At 38.2% G+C, this 24616-nt stretch overlaps 1 protein-coding gene and 1 non-coding gene across 6 annotated transcripts in view; one reads left to right on the top strand and one right to left on the bottom strand.

The window, feature by feature from the left end:
- Positions 1-24616, top strand: part of Prdm10 (PR/SET domain 10) — a 99529-nt gene that overhangs the window by 20782 nt on the left and 54131 nt on the right. For 4 of the 5 annotated variants that reach the window (XM_078047331.1, XM_078047330.1, XM_005330732.5 and 1 more), the window contains exons 2-6: positions 12614-12660; positions 14279-14386; positions 16801-16986; positions 20421-20585; positions 22689-22748. In XM_078047331.1, the coding sequence (XP_077903457.1) occupies positions 16918-16986; positions 20421-20585; positions 22689-22748 (294 nt within the window). In that variant the 5' untranslated portion in view covers positions 12614-12660; positions 14279-14386; positions 16801-16917. Of the gene's footprint in view, positions 1-12613; positions 12661-14278; positions 14387-16800; positions 16987-20420; positions 20586-22688; positions 22749-24616 lie in introns of those variants that run through there. The other variant, XM_078047333.1, reaches the window with a different exon arrangement.
- Trnav-cac (transfer RNA valine (anticodon CAC)) lies at positions 4189-4261 on the bottom strand. The gene has a single exon. It is a non-coding gene; the product is annotated as a tRNA-Val (tRNA).

Genomic DNA, 24616 nt, shown 5'->3' with positions numbered 1-24616 from the left:
GTATTTAACTCATTAGCTAACTCATCAATTTGATCCATAGTATATGGAGTAATAATTTTATTGGGAGAAATTCCAAACACTCCCTTTGCTGCTTTTATTCCTTTGAGTATTAATTGTCCTACAGCCTCAGGATACCTAGTAAGAATAGTGTTAGGAGAATAAGATAAATGTATCCACAATAATGGACCTTCTTGCCAAAATACTCCTGTAGGAATATTTTTTGTTGGTATTACAATAAATAATAAAGGCAAACTTATATCAATTCTATCCAAATGCATATTTTCCATATATGTTTCAATAATTTTTAATGCCTTTCTTGCTTCAGGAGTTAATATGCGGGGTGAATTTGGATCTGATGGACCGTTTAGGATATCAAATAAAGGTCCCAACTCTCCTGTTGGTATGCCTAGATAAGGCCTTATCCAATTTATGTCTCCTAATAACTTTTGAAAGTCGTTAAGTGATCTGAGTTGATCTACTCGTATTTGAATTTTAGGTGGACGGACCATGGTTGAGGATAATAGAACTCCTAAATAATTAATTGGAAAATTTAATTGTACTTTATCTATTGCTATCTCTAGATTATAATTTTTTAATAAATTTGTAAGTGTGGCATAACAGTCCAGCAATGTGTTTTTATCTTTGTGTGCTAACAATACATCATCCATATAGTGAAATATTTGTAGTTCAGGATTTTGATTTCTAAGTGGCTGGATTGCTTTATTAACATAAATTTGACACATAGTTGGGCTGTTAGCCATCCCTTGAGGGAGCACTTTCCATTCATATCTCTGATCAGGACCTTCATGATTCAGTGCAGGGATAGTAAATGCAAAATGTGGACTATCCTCAGGATGAATTGGAATTGAAAAGAAACAATCTTTAATATCTATAGCTAAAACATACCAGGTTTTTGGTAAAGCAGACAATTGGGGAATTCCTGATTGAGCAGGTCCCATAATAACCATCTCATTATTAATGGCTCTTAAATCTTGTAATAATCTCCATTTACCAGATTTCTTTTTAATGACAAAAATGGGAGTATTATAGGGAGATACAGAAGATTGTATATGTCCCTCCGCTAATTGTTGTTTGACCAGGTCATGGGCTGCTTGTATCTTTTCTTTAGTCAGGGGCCACTGAGGAACCCATACTGGTCTTTCTGATTTCCAAGTAATTTTTATTGCCTCAGTGACCCCTTCTGAAAACCCAGTCCATGTCTATTTATTCCTTGAACTATTTGAATCGGTGCTGCTATACCTTGTTCTCCTAATCTTTTTTCTTCCCTGAAACCTTGTCTAGCCATAATAGTGGGCATATTTGGATTGATGTTATTTGTTAATGTCAAACCTAATTGATCTAGGACATCTCGTCCCCATAAATTTATAGGAAGATGATCCAATACATATGGCTGTATAGTTCCTTCACATCCTTCAGGATCCTTCCAATCTAAGACCATTGCACTTCTATGGGGATTAGTTGCCACTCCTAGGCCTCGAAGCGTTTGAGTGGCTTGTTGTAATGGCCAATGTTTTGGCCATTCTTGACGAGATATGATGCTAAGGTCTGCACCTGTATCCAGTAGCCCATTAAATTCATGTCCTTGAATATTTAGTTTTAGCATTGGGCGAGAATCTAAATTCAAAGACAGCATAGCCCAATCTACACCTGTGGAGCCTAAACCCCTGGAACCTCTTTCCATAGTTCTACTGGAAAATTTATCATGTAGGCTGGATATTATTAATAACTGTGCTATTCTATCTCCTGGTGAAATTACTGATATACCCTTTGGAGAACTAGCTATAATTTTTATTTCACCTTCATAATCGGGATCAATTACCCCGGGACTTATCATAAGTCCTTTTAGCGTAGAAGAACTGCGTCCTAACAATAAGCCTACTGTTCCTTGGGGAAGAGGTCCTTTTACTCCTGTGGGAATGATTTGAACTCCCATCTCTGGAGTTAGTACTGCTCTGGCGGAGGCGCAGATGTCCAACCCTGCGCTCCCTCTGGTTCGTCTGATGAGAGATCTGATGGATAGTGTGTCCTGGGCACTACCCTGATGGTGTTGCTGGGTTCCTCCATGGTGTTTCTGGGTTCCTCCAGTGCCCCGTACATTTGTGGTTGTGGGCCCCGGAGCATTGGGCCCCCCTGTCCGTTTTTTGGCAATGGAGCCTGATGCCTTTCTCCACGATATCGTGGGTAACCACCTGGTCCTTGTCTGTTTTTTGATAATGGAGTACCCTCTATGGTGGTTTGAGAACGGCATTCATTAGCCCAATGTCTCCCTCTACGGCATCGTGGGCAAATATCCGGTGTTCTATTCCTTTGATACCTAACTTTGTTAAACCTTCCTCCTATGGGGCAACTCCTTTTAAAATGTCCTGTTTGTTCACAATTGTAGCATGTTTTTGGCATGGCATCTAAAGCCTGTTGTACTACTGCCAAGACTTGTCCTTGTTCATTAATGTCTCTACATAATTTAATATATGTGTTTAAATCTTTATGTCTCCATGGTCTAAGGACCTCTCTGCAGCAACGATTTGCTTGGTCATAAGCCAGTTGTTTTATAAATGGCATTGCTTGTTCTGTATCCCCAAAAATTCTGGAAGCTGCTTGAATAAGCCTATCTACAAATTCAGCGTAAGGTTCATTAGTTCCTTGTATTACCTTAGATAATTGACCTTGTAAATCTCCATGCCCCTGTAAAGTTTTCCATGCCCTAACCGCATCTACAGCGATTTGTGCATATATGCCAGGATCATATTCAATTTGTTGCCGTTGACCCTCATAAGGTCCTTTTCCTAACAACATATCTAGATTTCTTTGAGGGTAACCGGCTGCTGCATTTCGCCTAGCTGTCTCCCTGCAAAATTCCTCATTGGCAACCTTCCATAACAAATATTGTCCTCCATTTAGCACAGATTTACACACGCTATCCCAATCTGCTGGAGTCATGTCCAAGTTGGTAATGGATTCGACCATGCTTACAGTGAAGGGTGCTTGAGGACCATAGGTTGTTACAGCCTCCTTTAACTGCTTCACTGTTTTGAACTCTAATGCACGGTGAATTCGCTGCCCTCCTGCGTGCTCAAGTACAGGGCATGCAAATCTTTGAGGTCCTGTCTCAGGATCCCATCTATCAACTACAGGGGTTGAGGGGGTTGAGGGCCACTCAGCTATCTCCATAGGTGGAGCTGTTGGTTGAATTACGCCCTCTGGTGGTAGAACGGTGTTAGTAGCAGCCTCCTGTTGTAGCTTTTTCCCTAATAGCTGTTTCTCCTCTAAGCTTTCCTCCTTTAAATTTTCTTCCTCTGTCTGACTAGCTTGAGAGACCTTCTCTTTTGCTTGATCTAAATTGTCTTTCTCCATGGTTTGAACCTCTAACAATTTATTTAACACTCTTTCGGTTTGTTTTTTACTAATTTCTAATCTGTTACAAAGATAACGCAACCCAATAAGATAACACAAAACAAAACCGAAACAGAATGAAACAAAAATGGAACAAAAAATCATTGTATCAATTTTCCTATTTTCTTGACATGCACATTTGTGGTCTATTTCTATCTCTTCCTCAGGGGCAAACAACTTCAAACCTTGAGCCAACCATTTTTCCCAGTCTGCCTGAGAAAATTCTAGGGATAGGCAGCTTGAAACAAAAACAAAGCAAATAAAAGCAAGAACATATTGTTTTTTAAAATGGTCACCCATTCTCTTGCCTTCCCTTAGGGGCAAGCAATTTCACTTACCCCCAAGAAGCCTCAGACGTTCCCCATGCGGGCCGCCAAATGCCACAGTCTGGCTGGGCACAAATCACGAGCCACTGAAGCAGGAACAAACTTTATTTTTTAACTGCAGGAAAAAACCTCACACACGCTCCTGGGGAATCCTCCGGAAAAGCCAGGAGGCTCCTGCAGGAACCCCCAGCCGGACATAGCTCCCTGGGAAATCCCTCCTCCTGTACTTTGCCAACCAATGGGAACGCCAGGGGAATCCCCGTGAGAACTCAAAATAGCGCAAGAAGTCCAAAAATAGCGCGAGAACGCAAAAGTAGCAGCAGAGGCGGATAATGCCTCGCCTGTCAATCAATACTGTTGGCAAAATGCCCAGGAGCCATACAGACTCGGCTCTGGCTCTCAGCAAGGTTGGATGTGATTTTTTTTTCTTTCTTTCTTTTTTTTTTTTTGGTGGTGGTGCTGGGGATTGAACCCAGGGCCTTGTGCATGTGAGGCAAGCACTCTACCAACTGAGCTATGCCCCCTGACCTGGATGTGATTTTTATGTAGATCATCAATGGAGTCCTTTATACACAGGCCAAGGGTTCTTAGTATGGGATGAGAAGTTGTGTAGATGCTGGCTAAATATATGGACTTGCAGCCAAAGCCTGGCTTTCATTGCAGCTCCACTGTGTCCTAGTTCTGTGACCCTGAACAAGTCACTTAATCTCCCTCTTAGTCCCTCACCTTCACATCAAAGAAAAGTTTGAGCCAGAGTAATGATGAAGAAAATCACTGTCAATCAAACCCCACATTAGGCAACCAGCCAAGGTAAATAGGAGACAAAATGTACCAACTTCATAGATTATTATGAGGATTAAATGAACCAGTACATGCTTGGTACATAGTGCTATACAGTGTTAGCTATTCTTATTATGTGATGTAAACATATATATTAATATTTCATGGTATCATAATTTTAGGGGCTCTGTCATCTGAATGTAATTGAGAATCGTGGGCCTGGAATTTCTCTTCTAATACTGAAACCAGTTTTGTTATTCTATGCTATAGAATTGGATTTCCTGTTATCTTTCCCCCTTTTTATAACTCAGTGTTGTGAAGAAGTATTTTCTCTGTAACCTAGAGGGAGAACACTTTTTTTCAGTTACCAAATGTAATTTGATTTTAAATATGAGTTCACAAGGGATTCCTGTTTCTTATCATGGTGTTTTTGTGTTATATACATACATTAGCTACAAGTGTTATTTATTTGTTAAATGTATAATATTTTTAGGTTATTTTTCTTATAGATGAAGAAACTGGAGCTCAGTGATAAAGCAAATTGCCAAAAGCTGTCAATGACACATCCAAAATTTTAAGACACACTGTCTTCTAAAGCCTGCTCTAATATCAGTATGTGCAAATCCAAATTCCTAATCCAGTGACTGTAGTATGTGTGGTCATTTATTTAAAACAAATTCAGGCATCATTCCTTTAAATAGAGACTAATTTCTATGTAAGTATTCCAGAAGAATGTTTCTTTGATGCTTCAGTCTGCAAAAGTCACTATGTAGCCATTTTTTGGGAACATATTCATTGAAAGAAATGTGAAAAATTAAAATAAGCAGTTGCTTGTTCATTAGGCTAGAGAGTCTCTGGGCTTGGCTGCTTCCTATTTACCCTAGACAAACCTTTATTCCCTAGTGTTGGGGGAGGCAGTGTGTGGCAGAAGAGAATGCCCAGCAGCTAGCCATTCTCTTAGCATTTGGAATCTTCTTGTGCCTCCTTGAGGCTTCCCCACTGCTGGGCATTACCTGGCTTTGCAGTGCTGATGAGTGCAGGTGTGAGCAGTGGGCACTTAAAGTTATACCATGGAGAGAACAACAGACAAATTCTGCCTCCACCTCCCGCTTCTGTGATTCCTGGGCTGCTTCTTGGGTCCATCTGCAGCTTCTAATCAGACTGAGACTCAACTTGTCCATCTTTATGATCATTTTTCAGGTTCATCACTTTCCCAGTACTTTATTTCTTTGGTATGTCTAATGTTGGCTTTCAGGAAGGAGCCAGCAGTATATGCTAGTTAGCTTGTACTGAACCAGACAAGGTTACTTGTAAGTGCATTGTCTGGAGTGTAGCTCTCTTCTTTCCAGTACAATAATGTTATGTCTAGCATATAAGAGGCCACACCAGTGCAGAAACCTCTGTTGGTAATTTTTTTGTTGTTGTTTTGGGTACTGGGATTGAACTCAGGGGCACTCAACCACTGAGCCACATCACCAGCCCTTTTTTGTATTTTATTTAAAGACAGGGTCTCACTGAGTTGCTTAGTGCCTCACTGTTGCTGAGGCTGGCTTTGAACTCATAATCCTCCTGCCTCATCCTCCCAATCTGCTGGGATTACAGGTGTGTGCCACTGTGCCTGACCTCTGTTGATGGTTAATGTTTTTCTCAGGTTAGTAATGTATTAACAATTTTGGGGAATGTAACCACTATGTATCATAACATGTTTTGTTTTGTTTTTTTGAGAAGGTACTGGGGATTGAACCCAGAGATGTTTTACCACTAAGCTATGTCCCCAGCCCCTTTTTGTTTTTTATTTTAAGGCAGGGTCTTACTAAGTTTTTGAGGCTGGCCTGGAACTTGTGATCCTTCTGCCCTCAGTTTCTCAAGCTACTGAGATTACAGGCATGTATCACTGTGCCTGGCTGTAACATAACATTTTTAAAGTGAAAATTGTATTTATGGTTCAACCTGGACTCCTGGCACCCATCTACCTTTGAAGATGGAGCTGGGCCTTTTCCTCTTGTTCATATAGGAACTACTGGAGTAGTGGCTTTAGCAGAGAAGAACCTTGTGATGGGTGGGTACAGTGCTGGTGGATGATAAGAGTGGGTAGGGCTGTGGGATGGGTAGCAGGATGGGAACTCCATTCTCTGGGGCCCTATGATAATTGGGAAGTTTTTTTTTTTCTTCTTTCTTTTCCTTACTCTCTATTACCATCAGTGCTACCCTATAAGTATCACCTATGGGGAGCTGGGAAGTAGGCTGTCGTCTTTCCTACTAGATGATGAGTTCCATGGAAGCAGGGTTTTTGCTTTTTTGTTGTTGTTGTTGTTGTTATTGTTGTTTAAATCCCCAGTGCTTTCCACGTACTAATGTGTTTGATGTTATCAGGCAAGAGAAAATTGCTACCATTTTTTCATTGCTATCATTTCTTTTCTATTTTTTTTTTTTTTTGGCGGTGGGGAGAGTGGGGTAACAGGGATTGAACTCAGGGGCACTCAATCACTGAGACACATCCCCAGCCCTTGTTTGTATTTTATTTAGAAACAGGGTCTCGGTGTTTAGTGCTTCACTAAGTTGCTGAGGTTGATTTTGAACTCATAATGCTCCTGCTTCAGCCTTCCGAGCTGTTGGGATTACAGGTGTGTGCCACCTTGCCCGGCTCATTGCTACCATTTCTTGAATGTTCATCATTAAACTGAACAAGATTACAAATGTTGCCATGTTTTATGGAATCTAACATGCTGATGGTATCAGTGAGAAAGAAAAAAAAAACCTTGTTAATTAAATTCAGACTCCAGTGCTTTTTTTTGTTTGTTTTTAAACTTAGAATGTTTATTGTGTACTTTCTGTTGTCATTATAGTGCTAGAGATCAAACCCAGGACTTTGTGCATGCTGGGCAAGTGCTCTCCCCTTGAGCTCAACTGCTGTCCCCAGCCCTGTTATATACTTATTGAAAGAGCTCTTTGAAATTTATTTACCTTTAGATTTTTAAATCATATCATGTGCGTACATGAAAGGGAAAATATAAGATAAATTGATTAAAGTATTCCTAAGATTTCTTCACTCTAAGAGTCTGATTTTTGAGAATCTTTTTGACTTGTAGTTTGTGATATGGTAGTTTCCCACATAGTGTTGTTTTCTGTGCTAACTAGAATGTGAGTGATGTGGCATTTCTTAAGAGGGCACACCACCATCTCCAGGAATATGATGAGTGTATAATGTTCTCTAAGTTTTGATCCTGGGGTTTTCTTATTCAGCCTGTAACTGGCCATTCTTCCCCACAAATCTCAGTAATATCAACACTTCCTATAGTTTTATCCACGTGGGCTATCTTTTCTATCTAGGTCCTGTAAAGACCTTGATTGTTCAGGTCATTATTCTAATGGTGAATATTTCTTTCCGTAATCAAATTTGTGCCTTGCTATTGTTTTCATGACTTTCAGTTTCAATATCAAGTTATAGTGTGATCTTTTTGAGGACATTTAAAATGGCAGAGCTAAGCATGGTGGCGCTTGCCTATAATCCCAGTCATTTGCGAGTCTGAGGCAGGATGATCACAAGTTCAATGCCTAGCTGGGCAATTTAGCGAGACCCTGTCTCAAAAAAAAAAAAAAAAAAAAAAAAAGTGAACTGGATATGTAGCTCAGTTGTACATGAGTACCTGGGTTTAATCCCCAGTACTGCCCAAAACAAAAAAGTTAAAAAAAAAAAAAAGCACTTAAGATTCATTGTGTCTATTATCAACAATATACCTGACTCAGTTGAAGTGAGGCCAGACTCATAATGAATTACAAAGAACAAGGAGGCCACTAATGGGCCAGCAGTGACCCTACTTCCTGATTGCATCTGGATGATAGTGACTGCGCCATACCATTGAATGTGAAATCGTTTCCTATTTCAACAATGTTAAAATGTGGGGGAAAGTGCATCGTAGATTTGATGAAATATGTATAGACTGTTAGTTTTACAAATCTGTAATTCTTAAAGTAACCATGCAGGGCTGATAATTTGAATTTTCCAAAGAAGATATAAAATATCAGAGCATGTGACTACTAAGATCTCATCTATCAAGTAGTTGGTAGATTTGAGGGCTTAGTCTTCAGATTTGTCTGATTTTAAAGCTCACATTCTATACTATACAACATATTCAAAAAACAGTAAAGTTTTAGGAGGGTAGAGTCTTTTCTTTTGAGATAAGATCTTGCTGTATTGCCCAGGCAGGCATCAAACTCCTGGGCTCAAGTGATTCTCTTGCCTTAGCTTTCCAAGTAGCTGAGACTACAGGCATGTGCCCTGCACTTGTTGTTTCTCCTCCTCCTCCTCCTCCTCCTCCCCTTCCTCCCCCACTGTCCCCCCTTCCCTTCCTTCCCCTCCCCTCCCCTCTCCCCTCCTCTCCCTTTCCCTTCCCTTCCCTTCTCTTCCCTTCCCTTCCCTTCCCTTCCCTTCCCTTCCCTTCCCTTCCCTTGATATACTGATGTTTATGTTTTTGTTTTTGTGGGGCTTGAACTCACTGAGCAACACTCCTAGCCCTTACATTGGGTTTTTTTTTTTTTTTTTTACAGACTGAGAACAATGATTGGCACATACAAAGTACTTAATAAATATTGTTGGGTAAAGTTGATCATTAGGAGGTAGAAATGCAAGCTTGAAGCTTGTCTTTTTCCTAGGAATGAAGCCATTTACTCTTTCTTGCTCTCTCTTTTTGTACTAGGGTTTGAACTCAGCGGTGCCTAACCATTGAGCGACATTTCCAATCCTTTTATTTTTAATTTTGAGATAGGGTCTTACTAAGTTGCTTAGGGTCTTGTTAAGTTTTTGAGACTGACTTTGAACTTGTGATCCTCCTGCCTCAGCCTCTTTAACCCCCGGGGACTAAAAGCATGTGCTACCACATCTAGTTGAAGTCTCTCTTTTTGGACAATGGGGAAAGGAGAGAAAAAGATGCCTCCTTTTAGACAAGGTGTAGGTGTGCTTCTCCTGTTCTTTCAGATCTGTAGGAGATAAATAAAGTGGAGGAGTAGAAGGAAGTTCATGCCCATCAGCACCTACCTGCTGGACAGCGCTAACATGGCTCCTGGGGTTCTTCCTGTGTTTCCTATAAATCATCAATGAGCTCTATAAATTGTGCAGCTAAAAATAAAATAAATATGGGTTCAGTGGTAGAGCACTTTCTTTGTATGCCTGAGGCCCTGGGATCAATACCCAGCTCTGAAAAAATAATAATATTAAAAATAAATAAAAAAAGGAAAATAAACACGACAAGTCTTGTAAAGGTAAAATTTCTAAGCTGATTCTAAGCTGCAAAGCTTGAGTTAAAGTGTAAAAGATTAGGTATTGTTAAAATTCCTCTGCTACCCCCGGAACCTGTAATCTCTGTAGCTGTTAGGACAATGCTGGAACTGCCCAGTAAATATTTCCTTTGATTCCCTGGTTGTTTAATAGCTAAGGGCTCCAAGTAGCTCAGCACGTAAGCATCCAGGTCCCAAAACCAATCAGTTTAAATGTGTACCCCACTTAGGAGTGACCAATCACCCCTTCCCAGACTGTTCCCACCAATGAATGTACTAATCATATCTCAGAGTTGTTGTTCAATTTTCCCGCACCTCATGATGATTTGTTCTGATGTATGCAAAGCCCCCCGCCCTCTCCAAAAAGTGTACTTAAGCTCTGCTTGACCTCTGCTCTGGGCTCTGGGCTGCTCTCCTTTCTTGAGTGGGCACAGAGCCCCAGCATGTCTCTTGTGGTCTCTTTCTCCGACGCTCCGCCGGACCCTTACAGTCTTATATACAGACTCATTACAAAAGAAGTTCTTATATAGGGATGGACTAAGAATTGTTAGTTTTTAAAAGAATATGTTTTGAAAATACAGAAGCACTGTATACTTTGTCTACAAATTTTGAAAGTTGATATATTTGAGAATCTATGATGTGCTAGACCTGTGCCTAGAATTACTTTAGGAATTATTATCTCCATTTTACATATGATGATGTTGAGTTTCAGAGATTTGACCAATGTGAGATGTGATAAACTGTTTTTTAAAAATTTAAAATATTTATTTATTTATTTTTAGTTGTGGATGAACCTTTATTTATTTATTTTTATGTGGTGCTGAGAATTGAACCTAGTGCCTCACACATCCTAGGCAAGTGCTCTACCACTGAGCCACAACCCCAGCCCTCTGATAAACCGGTTTTTGTTTTTTGCAATACTGGGCATTGAATTCAGGAACTTGTAAATGCTAGGCAAGTGCTCTACCATTGAGCTACATCCCCAGACCCTAGAGTAGACTTTAGAAACCATTTTATGCTCTTGTTTTGCAAATGTCCAGAGGATTTAAGGTGATTTTCTTGGTTAGTGGAGTCATGCCTAGAGTTCAGTTTTCTGAAAAATGTATTAAATAATACATAATGGCACAACATTATACTGGTGTTTCAAGTAGTTTAGTAGTTATAGAAACTCCATGTGTCTTATAGCCATATCTTAAAGAACAAGAACTACTAACTGGATATCTGGTGTTACTACATTGGATTCCAAACACTTTTTTATTGTATGCTGGTGTTGGAACCCAGGGCATCATGCATGTTAGGCAAACATTCTACCACTGAGTGACACCCCAGACAGTTTTTTAATTAAAGTGTTTTCACCATCTGGGGAAAATAAAAAAGAAAAACAACTTTCCTCCTATACTCTCACTGAACAATCAGCATAGAAAACTTCTCTGGCCACTTGTGTAGGGGCTCCCAATCTTCTATCAAGCAAGCAATCAATTCTGCACCAGTGGGGTATTCTCTAATCCATTTCAGCTGTGACCCTATTTGTCTGGAGATAGCTCATGTCTTCCAGGTTTAAGACTCAGCCCCCAAGACTACCCCCCCCTTCAGATGCCAATCAAAGGCACCAGGTTGTTTTCCATGTGCTTCTGACTGACCTGTATAAATCTGGGTTCCCATCCCCCTTCTCAGATTCAATTAATTTATTAGAGTGGTTCATAGAACTCAAGGAAACCTTTAGTTGCATTTACTGTCACATCACAAAGGATATTAATGAATACCAAATGAAAAGATGCATAGGGCAAGTAGGGGAGACGGACACTTTCTGGGTGTTCTACCTTCCAGGAACCTCCATGATCTTAGCTATCTGAAATTTTCCAAAACTCTATCCTTTAGGGTTTTTTGGGAGGCTTCTACTCCAACCAGGGTCACTGCATAGCATGCTTGATTGAATCACTGGCCTTTAGTGATCAGGTTAACTTTTTCAGCCCCCCCTCCCCTCCAGACCTCCCCTTTGCTCCATTCCTAACCCCAGATTGGGGGTCCAGGCTAAAAGTCCTAACCCTCTACTCCTGCCTTGGTCTTTCTGGTGACCAGTTTTCATCTGAAGCTATTGATCATGTCATGTCAAAGATATTTATCCCTTTGAAGATCCAAGAATTTTAGGACTTGTACATCAGGTAAAGGAGACAAAGACCAAATGTGTGTTTTATATCAATCACATTGGGCTTTATTTGCTAGCAGTATTTAAAATTTATTGGGAGGGACCATTATGGGCAGTAATTTACATTATTAAATTTTATTGGTATGTTTTCCTTGGTAATATATTATTTGTCCCTCCCCCCCACTTTTTTTTTGTTTGATCCTATCTGCTAAGTAGTTATTCCCTACCACTCCCTTCAAAATCTTTGCCTAGTTTGCCAGTATTTTATGTCATGTATTATTTCCTTATACTGGTAAGATTAGAAGATATCCTTCAGTCTGGAATAGTTGTCCTATCCTTTGTGTTCCTGCTCTTTTCCTCCTACTCACCTATTCCAAGAAGTCATCTCTGATCACCCCTATTTGGAGTAGATATCCTTTCCTGTGTTCCCACTGCACATTATGATATCTTTAAATCACTCAACAAAATCATCTAGGTCTATCACAAGCCAGGAGTTAACAAAACATAACTCCTTGACCTTAAGGAATATAGAGGAGGCAGACAAGTAGATAAGAAAATGCAACATGATTGTATAACTTTCAAAAACTGATTACTATGTAGCAAGCATTGTGTTATGCACTTTGTGTTCATTATTTTGTGTCATTCTCTCAATAATCTTATGATCCTTATTTTACAGAGAAGGAAGAGAAATATAGAAGACTTCTGTGCTGTACCCCAACCAAGGTCAGTTAAGCCTCAGAATAGCTACCCAAATCCAGATCCAGAGCTGCTGTCCTTCCCCACTCTGTCTCTTGCCCCTACATGCATCAGTGCACTTGTTCTGTGTCTCAGGTGGTCTCAAGCACTATTCAAAGAATAGTGCCAGTGTAGGTATTTGGAAACTAATAATGACTTAAATTTTCATACAACCACTTTAACTGCTTCAGTATCTTCCCTTAGAGATTCCAAAAGGAGCTGAGCATGGTGGTACATAGCTGTAATCCCAGCAACTCAGGAGGCTGAGACAGGAGGATCATAAGTTCAAAGCCAGCCTTAACAATATTGAGAGGCCCCTAAGCAACTTAGTAAGACCTTGTCTCAAAAAATAAAAGTATTTGGGGATGTAGCTCTGTGGTAGATCCCCAATACCCCCACCCCTAAAGAAAAAAGTTTCCAAAAGGACACAGTATACTAACATATACAGTGCAACACAGGTAAAACAATGTATATTGAAAGTTATTCATCATGGTATTGCAGGTAATAGCAACAGATTAGAAAGAACCTAAATGTTTTTCAATACAAAATTGGTTAAAAAAATCATGATATATTCATACAATGAAAATTGTGCAGCTGTAGCAAATAATGAGGAAAATATATACAGATGTGCAGCGATATAAAAAGCACGATGTTATATGGAATGAACAAGGTATAAAAGAAAAGGGACTTTATAAGGAATCAGTAGTTATGTTTCTTTCTTTTGGTGTTGGGAATTGAACCCAGGACCTCCTGCACTTAAAACATGAGCTCTACTACTGAGATATACTGGAGCCCCCAGAGCATGTTTCTCTTTGTGATTGGAAAAATGAAGGCAGTAAGATACTCTATCTGGGCTATGTATTTTGTGAGGTCATAGGCTATGCCTGCCTGATTCTCACAGTTGCTTTGTGCCTAGCTTAGTGTGCACCAGTATTTGTGCAGTCAAGGAACCAAGTTGAAAAAAAAGAGAAAATCGCAAATTCCCTTATTGGAAGGACTCAACTCTTTTGTGTTATTCCTGCTAAAAATATGCATCCTAAATGTAACCATGAAGAAACATCAGACAAACTGAAAATGAAGTACATTCTGAAAGATAAATGGCCTGTGCATTTCAAAATGTCAAGGTCATAAATGACTTAAGAGAGCAGAAGACTATTGGATTGAGGGAGACTGAAGGAACATGACAATTGAATACACTGTGTAGGATGCCAGATTGGATTGGGGCCAGAAGGAAAAATGTTTCTTTGGCTATAAAGGACATTAATTATACAGTTGACTATATTTGAATAAGGTCTATAAATTAGATAATTGAGCTGATCAAATTTAATGTTAATTTCTGGATTTTGATGATACTACTGGAATTATAAGAAAATGTTTTTGTTTTTAGGAGTGAGGCACTTAAGAATTTAGGGGTACAAGGGCATTGGGTCTGCAATTTACTCTCAAATGGTTCAGGTAGGGGAAAAAAAGAGAAAGAATAATAATAAAGCAAACATGGTAAAATGTTAGTATTTGAAAAATACAATAATTCTTTGTACTAGTTTTGTAACTTTTCTGTCTGAAATTGTTTCAAAATAAAAACTTTCTTTTTCTTTTGTGGTACTAGGGATTGTATCCAGGCTTTTGCACTTGGAGACACCTCATCACTGAGCTACATCTCACCCTTGAACTTGGGATCCTCCTGCCTCAGCTTCTCGAGTAGCTGGGATTTCAGGTGTGTAACACCATGATTGGCTCTTTTTATAGATATTTATATTACTGGTGGCATTTTTTTCCCTAGGTTTCTTAATATTTTTGTTTTTTTAAATAACAACTTTGTCGAGGTCTAATTACATACCATGTGCAATTCATCCTGAAGATCTTTTTACATAGATTTTAAATAGTGCCACTATATAAGGGAGGCATTTTTCTAAAAATCAACTTTATAAGAGTATAATTTACATATGATAAAATTCACATATTTTGATTGAAGAGGTTGATGACTTTTTTCTTTCTTTTCTCTCAGTACTGGGGATTAAAACCGTTGTCTCAAGTTCAATCCGCAGCACCACAAAACAAACAAAACAACAAAAAACCAGGGCCTCATATATGCTACGCTAACAGTCTGAAACTGAGCTACATCCCCAATCTTTTTTATTTTTATTTTGAGACAGAATCTCACTAAGTTGCCCAGACTGGCCTTAAATTTGTAATCCTACCTCAAGTTTATAAGTTGCTCAGATTATAGATGTTCACTACTAAACCTGGCTAGTTGATAACTTTTTTTTTTTTGGTGTGTGGGGGGGATTGAACCCATAGGAACTTAACCACTGAGCCATTTCCCCAGCCTATTTTTATATTGTTTTAAAGACAGGGTCTTGTCAGTTGCTTATAGTATTGCTAAATTGCTGAAGGTGACCTTGACCTCAGCTTCCTGAACTGCTGTGATTACAGACATACCCCATCATGCCTGGCCTAGTTGATTTAAATTTTTTTTTTTTAAGTTATAGATGGACACAATACCTCTATTTTATTTATTTATTTTTATGTGGTGCTGAGGATTGAACTTAGTGCCTCACACATGCTAGGCAAGCGCTCTATACTGAGCTACAGCCACAGCCCTAATTGATGACTTTTGATACATATATTCTCTATGTAACCATCACTCCAATCCAGATTCAAGATAAAAGATATTCCCATTTCTCCAAAAAGTTCTTTCATGCCCCTTTGTTTATACATTCAATTTTTGGTGGACATGGGAGTTAAGTACTCTTTGAATGGGGAAAGGAAGAGTAAGGTGTATGCCAGGTGAGTGAGTGTGGGGGATGGTGTAGGAGGGGTGAGGATGGCAGGAACAGGCTCCTGAGTGACTCAGAAGATGGTTCCCATGCAATTTGGACACAGCAGTTCCTGTATTCCAGAGCTAGGCACAGACATAGGGTGTTCTAGTATCTTTCTTTTTTGGGATATATTTTGGTTCAGAGATTAGAGGATGTGTGGTCTAAAAATGTGCAATTAATAATGGAGAACATTCTGACTGGCTGTTGGCTCATAAACTTTATTATCTGACTTTGTTGGTGTTCTGATCATCTTACCTTTTCCTACGTCTGCTACTTTACTGGGAGATTGGGAAGAACTATCAGGTTGGCTGCTGCCATGTTAACACAGCATTTCTCATGTGATATCTAAAATGTCAATGACTTATTGTTAAATAGGAAGATTATTGCTTTAAAAGTCTATTTGGAAAGAAATAAGACTTTAAGATGTGGACTTTATGCATATTGATGCTTAGTAAAACTTGATTTTGTCATTGATCACTCCTGTACTGACCAAATGTGAAACAAAATTTATATTTTCACTCACAAACTGTGACCCAGAAAATCTAGTTCTCTATATCTGTCATTTTCCCCCTTGTTTTATGTCTGCTATTATTATTTTATTCATATTAAGGAGAAAGAGGGTATAGGCAGGTAGTGTCTACCAGAAAAAAGCTTGGGCTACACAGTGATCAGATTAGGTTATGAATTTATAATTTGCCTGTGTTTAATGTCTGGAAAACTGTTCTCAAGATAACTAAAATTACCTTCAGCATTTTTAATGATGGTTACAGTAGATACACAGTGAATATACATTTACACTCTTCCTGACAAGTGCCTAGAACACACCAAACACACGATACATGGTATTATTATTCTAAATGATTTCTGCATTTGCTCAGGTGTATTGTCTTTTTTTTTTTTTTTTTTGGTGGGGTATGGGGAATTAGAACTTAGGGCCACTTGACCACTGAGCTTCATCCACTATTTTGTAGTTTGTTTTGAGAGAGGGTCTCACTGAATTGCTTAGTACCTCGAAGTTGCTGAGGCTGGCTTTGCACTCGCAATCACCCTGTCTCAGACTCACGAGCCACTGGGATTATAGGTGTGTTGCCTTTTTTTAAAAAAATTTTTTAAAGATGTTGATGGACCTTTATTTAATTATCTTTATTTATATTTGGTGTTGAGAATCGAACCCAGTGCCTCATACATGCTAGGCAAGCGCTCTACTACTGAGCTACAACCCGAGTCTGGTGTGTTGCCTTTTAACAAAGCTTTTTCTCCCCCTCCTTTGATAAAAAGTAATTAATTAAAATACATTGTCTTTTCTCAGACACACTGCAGAGAGACCTTTCTGTCCTTCCTGAGTGTACAGATGCTGGACAGATGATTGTCCTCTGCCCTGTGCTGCTGTAGGTGGCCCAGACTTGGAGCTGTCCAGCAGGAAAGTATGGATTCCAAAGATGAAAGCTCACACGTGTGGCCGACGTCTGCAGAGCATGAACAGAATGCCACACAGGTGAAGGGTGTTCTCTTCCAGCTGGCTAATGATAGTAGTGTTTTTGTTGGGTTCAGTTTGCTGATAGCTAAAGAAATAATAGCTACTTTATAGTAATGAGTAGTTGGGAGGGAGTTGACTGGAAGAACTTGTGCATAGCACTCTGAATGCTCCATTGCCATGTTTCACTGTGATTTAGAAAAACCCATATCCACTCCCCCACAGTCTTGGTTCCCTGCCCCAGGCTTCTCTGCCTTATTTGAAACTTAGTTTCAGTTTTTAGACCCTACTTTATTTTTCATTTTTGGTGTTGAAAGCCTCAAACTGTTGTTTCTATTATGCCATTCAGTATAAGGTTTTGATTCTATGTGAGTTATAAGATACAATGTATGTTTATAAAGTGAGTGGCCTTTTCTTTTAAATTTAAAATGTAAACTTCTAAATGTAAATTGTCCCATTATGAGTCACAAATTTTGGTTAGTCATTTATTCAAATGCTGTTGTCATTGATAATCTCTGGCTTTTTCTTTTCTGTTAGCTTTCTCTCTCTCTCTCTCTCTCTCCCTCCCTCTCCTCTACCCCCCCCCACCTCTCTCTTTCTTTCTTTATCCCAGGGGCACTTTACCACTGAGCTATATCCCCAGCCTTTTTAAATGTTTTTAAAAAAAATATTTTTAGATGTTGATGGACCTTTATTTTATTCATTTATTTATATGTGGTGCTGAGAATTGAACCCAGTACCTCACACATGCTAGGCAAGTGCTCTACTATTGAACCACAACTCCAGCCTCAATCCCCAGACTTTTATTTTATTTTGAGACAGGGTCTTGTGAGATTGCCTGAGGCTGGCCTCCAGCTTGCTCTCCTGCCTCAGCTATTTCCTGAGTTGCTGCCTGGCTGATCTCTACCTTTTGACTTGCTGATGGAACCTGCTGCATTTTCTTTTTCTTTGCAAAGGGGACTTATGTGTTGCTGAAGCTGGTCTCAAACTCCTGAGCTCAAGCAATCTGTGTGCCTTAGCCTCCTGAGTATCTGCGACTATAGGCTCGTGCCACAACCACCTGGCTTCACCTGCATGTTCTTTTGACTTCTTGGTAGAGGCACATCTCTGCATTTTTTTTTTTTTTTTTTGGTGTGGATTTGAATTTGGAATGGGTCAGCAGTACTAGGGAGCCATGTTTTATTTGTGACCAAAGTATAAAACTTAATTTTTATACATTAGGATAAATGTGAAGTTTTTGTTCAAATTTTTATTCAATCACATAACCACAGTACTATCATAAAAATCAGGAAGTCAACATTGAAACATTCAAATAGGTAAGTCTTATTTAATTTAAGCAATATCATTTATATTATAATATGTAAAACTGATCATCTGCTGTGAATTAAAAGTCTCAGTCTGAAAACTTAAAAAAAAGCAGTTGTAGCTGGGTGCAGTGGCACATGCCTGCAATCCTAAGACTTGGGAGGCTGAGGCAGGAAGGTCACAAGTTCAAGCCCAGCATCAGCAACTTAGCAAGAACCTGTTTCAAAATGAAAAATAAAAAAGACTGGGGGTGTAGCTCATAGCTCAGGGTAAAGCACCCTGGGTTCAAACACCAGTACAAAAAAAAAAAAAAAAGAAAAGAAAAAAGAGACAATTTTATAGTGTTCTCATATATTTTGCTTATCAAAAAGCAAAACAAAGGTGAATATGGTTGTGATGTGGTATATAACCAGAATCCCTATCTCTGGATTACCAAATAACAGATAGCTAAGGCCAGGAATCCTCCATTGCATTCTCTCTCTGTCTCTCTCTCTCTTTTTTTTTTTTTTGTACTGGGGATTGAACTCAGGGGCACTCCACTACTGAGCCACATCCCCAGCCCTTTTTTCTATTTTATTTAGAGATAGGGGCTTACTGAGTTGCTTAGGGCCTCAATAAGTTGCTGAGGCTGGCTTTGAACTCATGATTCTCCTGCCTCAGCCTTCCAAGCTGAGGGCCACCTCACCTGGCCCCTTATATATTTTTTTTTTCCTAGTCATTCATGCTCTTGGCTAGGAAATTGATTCTGGTGGTTTTTTTTTTTTTTAATTCTTCAAATTCTGATTGGCAGAATCTGAGTGAGGAAGACTAAGCAGAAAAGTTTATATCTTAGATGGCTCATCTTTTTGGGAAATGTTTTTTCCTTCTTTAAGCACTGGACCTAGTTCAGAGCTTTGTTAATGAACAAATCTGTATAAACTTTATCTTCATGGATAAATCAAATTTACATAGAAGACAGACTAATCATTTAGTATAGAAGTGGAAGTTTGCTGTATTCTTGTGATGTTTAGTTTACATTTGGCTTCTGGGTTTCTTTCTGGGGATTAAGTTAGTTTATATCCGCTTTGGAATCCATTTCCCCACTGGAGAAAACTGACAAAAATGTTAGGTCCACTGCCAAGGCAGTGGAACGGTAAGGGTCCTAACCTGAAAGCATGATTTCCACATCAGTACATAAATGATCTCTCTCCTAAATGTGTTCTTTAAGCATCTGTTTCTAGACCTTCAATCTTGGGCATTAGGCCACATTCCAAGCTGTAGCCCTCATAAATGCAGTCCTACATGCTGACCATTCAGAAAGTATTTTATAAAACTCAAGTTTTTGCTTTTAGTTCTTTAGGTTTTGGAAGATAGAAAATTGTTTACCCTGGTGACAACTAAATATTTGTCTAGAATCCCTTAAAAGTTTTTTAATAAGGATTTTCTGAGTGTTTACCTCGCTGGCAAAGAAGAGTTTTGTTATTCATTTATTGATTCTGCTGACTGATATGCCTCCAGTATATTCTTTTAGTGTGAAAGAACTTATAGGAAAGAATATGCACTTATTTAAAAAAAATTTTTTTTAGTTGTAATTGGACATTATACCTTTATTTTACTTATTTATCTTTTATGTAATGCTAAGGATCGAACCCAGTGCCTCGCATGTGCTAGGTGAGTGCTGTACCACTGAGTCACAACTCCAGCTCCTAATATGGCCTTATTTTAATAACTAACTTAAAGGAACTGTTATAAATAGATTTTTTTTTGTGATATCCTGAGAGCAATTGGCTTTTGAGGTCTTGACATATTTGTTCACATTGCAGAATAATTTGTGTTTTATATTTTTTTGGTGTTGTCAAAGAGGAATCTGCAGTCACTTTTCCAGGATCAATTAACCCCCTACCACCTATGACTCCCCAAAGGATTTATCTGCATTGGACATTTGAGGCAGAGGAATTTAAGTCATTCTCTCACATTAAGTGATAAATCTATGACACAGTTCTTACACTCTGTCTCCTTGTCTCTTAGATGGAACTGCCTAAATTCTCATTCTTCTTTCATTGGGGATATTTTAGGAGTGCAAATGTGCTTGGTTGGCTATGTACCTTTGTGAGATTGATTTCTTTTTACAAGAATAATTGCTACATACTTGTCTGTTTTTTTTGCACCAGGTGCACTTTGTTCCAGATGCTGGAACTGTGGCTCAGATTGTCTACACTGATGACCAGGTCCGTCCACCCCAGCAGGTGGTGTACACAGCAGATGGTGCCTCCTACACTTCAGTGGATGGTCCCGAGCACACACTGGTATACATCCATCCTGTGGAAGCTGCACAGGCATGTGAAGAATTAGTGTTTTTTAATTTGTTAATTAATTAATTAATTCAGCAATTACTTATATTTATTCTATGCCAGTCATTGTGCTAGGTATTGGTGAAGCAGGTAACGTTCAGATAAGATTTGTGTTCTCAAGGAGCTCATAACCAACTCATCAGAGAAGAGATCGTTCATTTAATTTAAATTAAGGCTAATAAGTATTTAGAGCACTAGCCTTATATCAGTTCTTCTCTCTAATGACTAGATTGTGAATTTGTTATTTTTTTTGAGTATCAGTAACCAGGTATTTAGTTCTGTATAGCTTAATCATAGATGGTTCAGTGAAAATGTATGGTTTATTTCAGTTAAATGTATAAGCAAAAAGTTCTAATAGCTTATTAAATACCCTTTATTAATAACCTACTGATTCTTAGTCTACAACAGAAGCCATTGTGTTTACTGGTAAAAGCTGTTCAATTGTAGCTACTTTAATTTTTTTCCCAGTGGCTTGAACTTCCCAAAGATACGACACAAATATTCCCTAGTTTACAAATGTTATTTTCTATTGTTCATACTTTACAATGTGTAAAGTACCTTTAAACATGTTTTTATGTGTTGATGTTGAACCTAGGGCCTTGTGCTTGCTAAGCACATGCTTTACCATGAGCCTATTTCCAGTTGCCAAACACATGTTTTTAAAAAACAAATTATATACTTTGTGGTAGGATCCTGATAATAAAATTTGCCCCTCATACAATATTTAATCAAGAGACTTCGAATCACTTGCAAGAAGATATGAGGCTCACCTAGTTAATACTTTTCTAATCTATATAATGATGAAATTGCCAAATACTTTGATGGTACTTTTGGAATTCCTCTGCTTAAGTTTAGTCCTCTAACTCTATTAAAATAAGACCACATAATTTATGAAAAGAATGTCCTGTGCCCAACTATAGTTTATTATGATGTTACTAAACATCTAAAGTTTTAAAAAAATATTTATTTTTTTAGTTGTAGTTGGACACGATACCTTTATTTTATTTATTTATTTTTATGCTGTGCTGAGGATTGAACTCAGGGCCTTGCACGTGCTAGGCAAGCACTCTACCACTAAGCCATAACCCTATCCCCTAAACATCTAAATTTTGATAATTTAAAAAAATCACATATGAGAAATCTGATACTGCCTGAAACTGTTCTTTACATTTCTCTGGAATTAAAATTTAACCATAGGATGCTGGAGTTGTGGCTCAGTGGTAGAGTGCTTGCCTAGCACATGTGAAGCACTTAGTTTGATTTTTAGCACCACATAAAAATACATAAATAAAGGTATTGTGTCCATCTATAACTAAAAAAAAATTAAAAAAAGATTTAATCATAGTTCTTATTCCTATAAGTTTGTTAAAATCTTGGGCAAATTAAAATCTTTTAAAAGCTTTAGAAGAGAGCATATTTTTTGGGGTCAGGATGTTAACCATGGTGCCTTGGCTATGATATAGTCTTGAAGATTTTCTTTCTCTTCTTACTTTGCTGCAGTATGACTCCACTAATTGTGATCACTTTTTCTTAACTTGTATTGTGACTTTACTGATTTTTTCCAAACCTATGGGACATTATGTTCAATTTATATTACTTCTACTTCTCTTCTGATAATAAACATGAGTTTGTATTTGATAGCATTGAAAACCCTGTTTTTATGATAATCTTCTCTATGTCTATATATCTCCTTCCATTTTCTTTGAATCACAAATCTGTTCCAGTGAATGATGTTATGTGAATATATATAACCTTGTTCATAGCATGTCTTGTATATTTTCATGACATACCATTTTAATTAGGTTTGACATTCAACCTCAAGATAGACTTTGGTTAAAAGTAAAATAGTGAAACATGTTAGCCATGTGAGATCATTAGACATACCATCTCATTGGAGCCATCTGAATGAAAAGCTTTCTTTAGCTAAATGTAAGGTTGCTATCTATATCTTTTTTAACGAAGAATTATCAGCTATGATGGTAGATAACTCTCCTAAGCATTGGTGCTTAGCAGTAGTATAATTTTTCCTGTGTAGGCAAATGTCTAAAGATCTATTGATAATTTTTTTTTCTTTTTTTTTTGGTCTAGACTCTGTTTACAGACCCAGGCCAGGTAGCTTATGTCCAACAGGATACTACAGCTCAGCAGGTAATGACTTACCTTTTTGTTGTTTGTGGATAATACTGTGACTGTCAGTTCCCTGGAATTTTCCTCTAATCCTCTGCCTGGTGCTATTTCTGAATATTTTTTTTTTTTTCTTAAATACTAAGAACATTCTCTGAGAGCTTCTTTTCATGGAAACAAAGCAAAACATAACATAATACTAACACACTCCAGTCAGTAAATATTAGAATGGCTGGTAATAAAAAGTGATTTGTCAGAAAAGTTTTTAAAAAAAAATATACTAGAGAGGCAGAGGCAGAATCACTTGAGCCCAATAGTTTGAGATCAGTCTGGGCAACATAGTGAAACCCCCATCTCTAAAAACCAAAAAAGGATATAAGCAGTACATTGGTTCATGCTCCAAAGAATAATCATGAAACTTTTTTCTTTTCATACTAGGGATTGAACCCAGGGTCTAACACATGCTGGGCAAGTGCATTGCCATTGAGCTATATCCCCTACCCTTTTTATTTTTAGACAGGGTCTCACTAAATTGCCAAAGTTGGATTTCAACTTGCATACTTCCTGCCTCAGCTTTTCCAAAAACTGGGATTACGGATGTGCACCACCTCGCCCCCTGCTAATGATGAGTTTTTAATGTCTCTTTCTTTTTTTTTGGAAATGTTTTTGTACTTGTTCTATTTTCAAATACTGAAGAAATATTAGCTTAAATTATATTTCAATTTGGTGATAGCCTTCCTCATTCTGGCTTCTGAAAAACTGAAATTCTTCTTGATTTTCTCTTCTTTTTTAATACTGTAAAGAACACTATCATGGATGTCATATTAGATTATTTCCTTTGGCTAAGTTTCCCAAGGAGGAATGGTAGAGACAAAAGATATTCACATTTTAAGTTATTTAAGAACCAAGTTTGGGCTAGGGGGTGTAGCTCAGTGATAGAGTGCTTGCTTAGCATATACAGGACTCTGGTTTGGATCCTCAGCATTGAAAATAAAAAGAAATAAGAACCAAGGTTTTGTTTGAAAGTGCATAAAAATACAGGAATAAAAATCAAATAAAGGCCTAGAATCCCAAATTTGAATTGGAATATCAATACGAAATCAAGATATATTTTCTCTTCCAAAAAAACAAAAACAAAAAAACAAAAACATGTTATCAGGACTGGGGTGTAGCTCAGTGGGAAAGCATATGCATTGCATGTATGAGACCTGGATTTGATCCCCAGCACTGCAAAAAATGTTCTGTAGTTCTGGTCACTGCAGAGGTGTAGAGACGCAAAGGATCAGTCTCGTATTACCGAGCATCCCTAACACCCCTCAATGTGGTCTCTAAGTACAGATCTCCAGTAAAAGGAATTAGAGCTTCTTGAAGAAATGTCAGATTTCAAAACTAGGGGAAGGAATATACAAGATGAATTTGGAGCATCTCATCTTCTCAGAATGCAAAGGAGTTGTTAAAAACTTCTGGTGTCCTATGTAAGCAACTCAAGATGTAATTTGCAGGGGCCAAAATAGGACAATTGACCTGTCAGAAAGGCTAATATCTATAATTGATTAAAATTACTTAAATATTCTTATAGTCTGCATATTCATTTTGATATTGAAAGAAATAACTCATTGGTCACTTTTTTCATGATGCTAGGGATCACCACATTATCCTGAAAACTAGTAAATGAAGGGAATGAAGTACTTTCTCTCTGGAAGTATTCAAGTAACCAGTTACTTCATATGAAGGACCTTCCTTCCTTCGTTCCTTCATTCCTTCATTCCTTTGTTCCTTCCTTCCTTTCTTCCTTCTTCCCTTCCTCCCTTCCTCCCTCCCCCGCCTCTTTCTCTTTCTCTTTTATTTGTTCTTTTCAGATATACATGACAGTAGAGTATATTTTGACATAT

This window comes from Ictidomys tridecemlineatus, chromosome 4 (genome assembly GCF_052094955.1).
Source record: "Ictidomys tridecemlineatus isolate mIctTri1 chromosome 4, mIctTri1.hap1, whole genome shotgun sequence".
In the NCBI taxonomy this organism is placed as follows: Eukaryota; Metazoa; Chordata; class Mammalia; order Rodentia; family Sciuridae; genus Ictidomys; species Ictidomys tridecemlineatus.
This window is presented reverse-complemented; position numbering and strand designations above follow the sequence as displayed.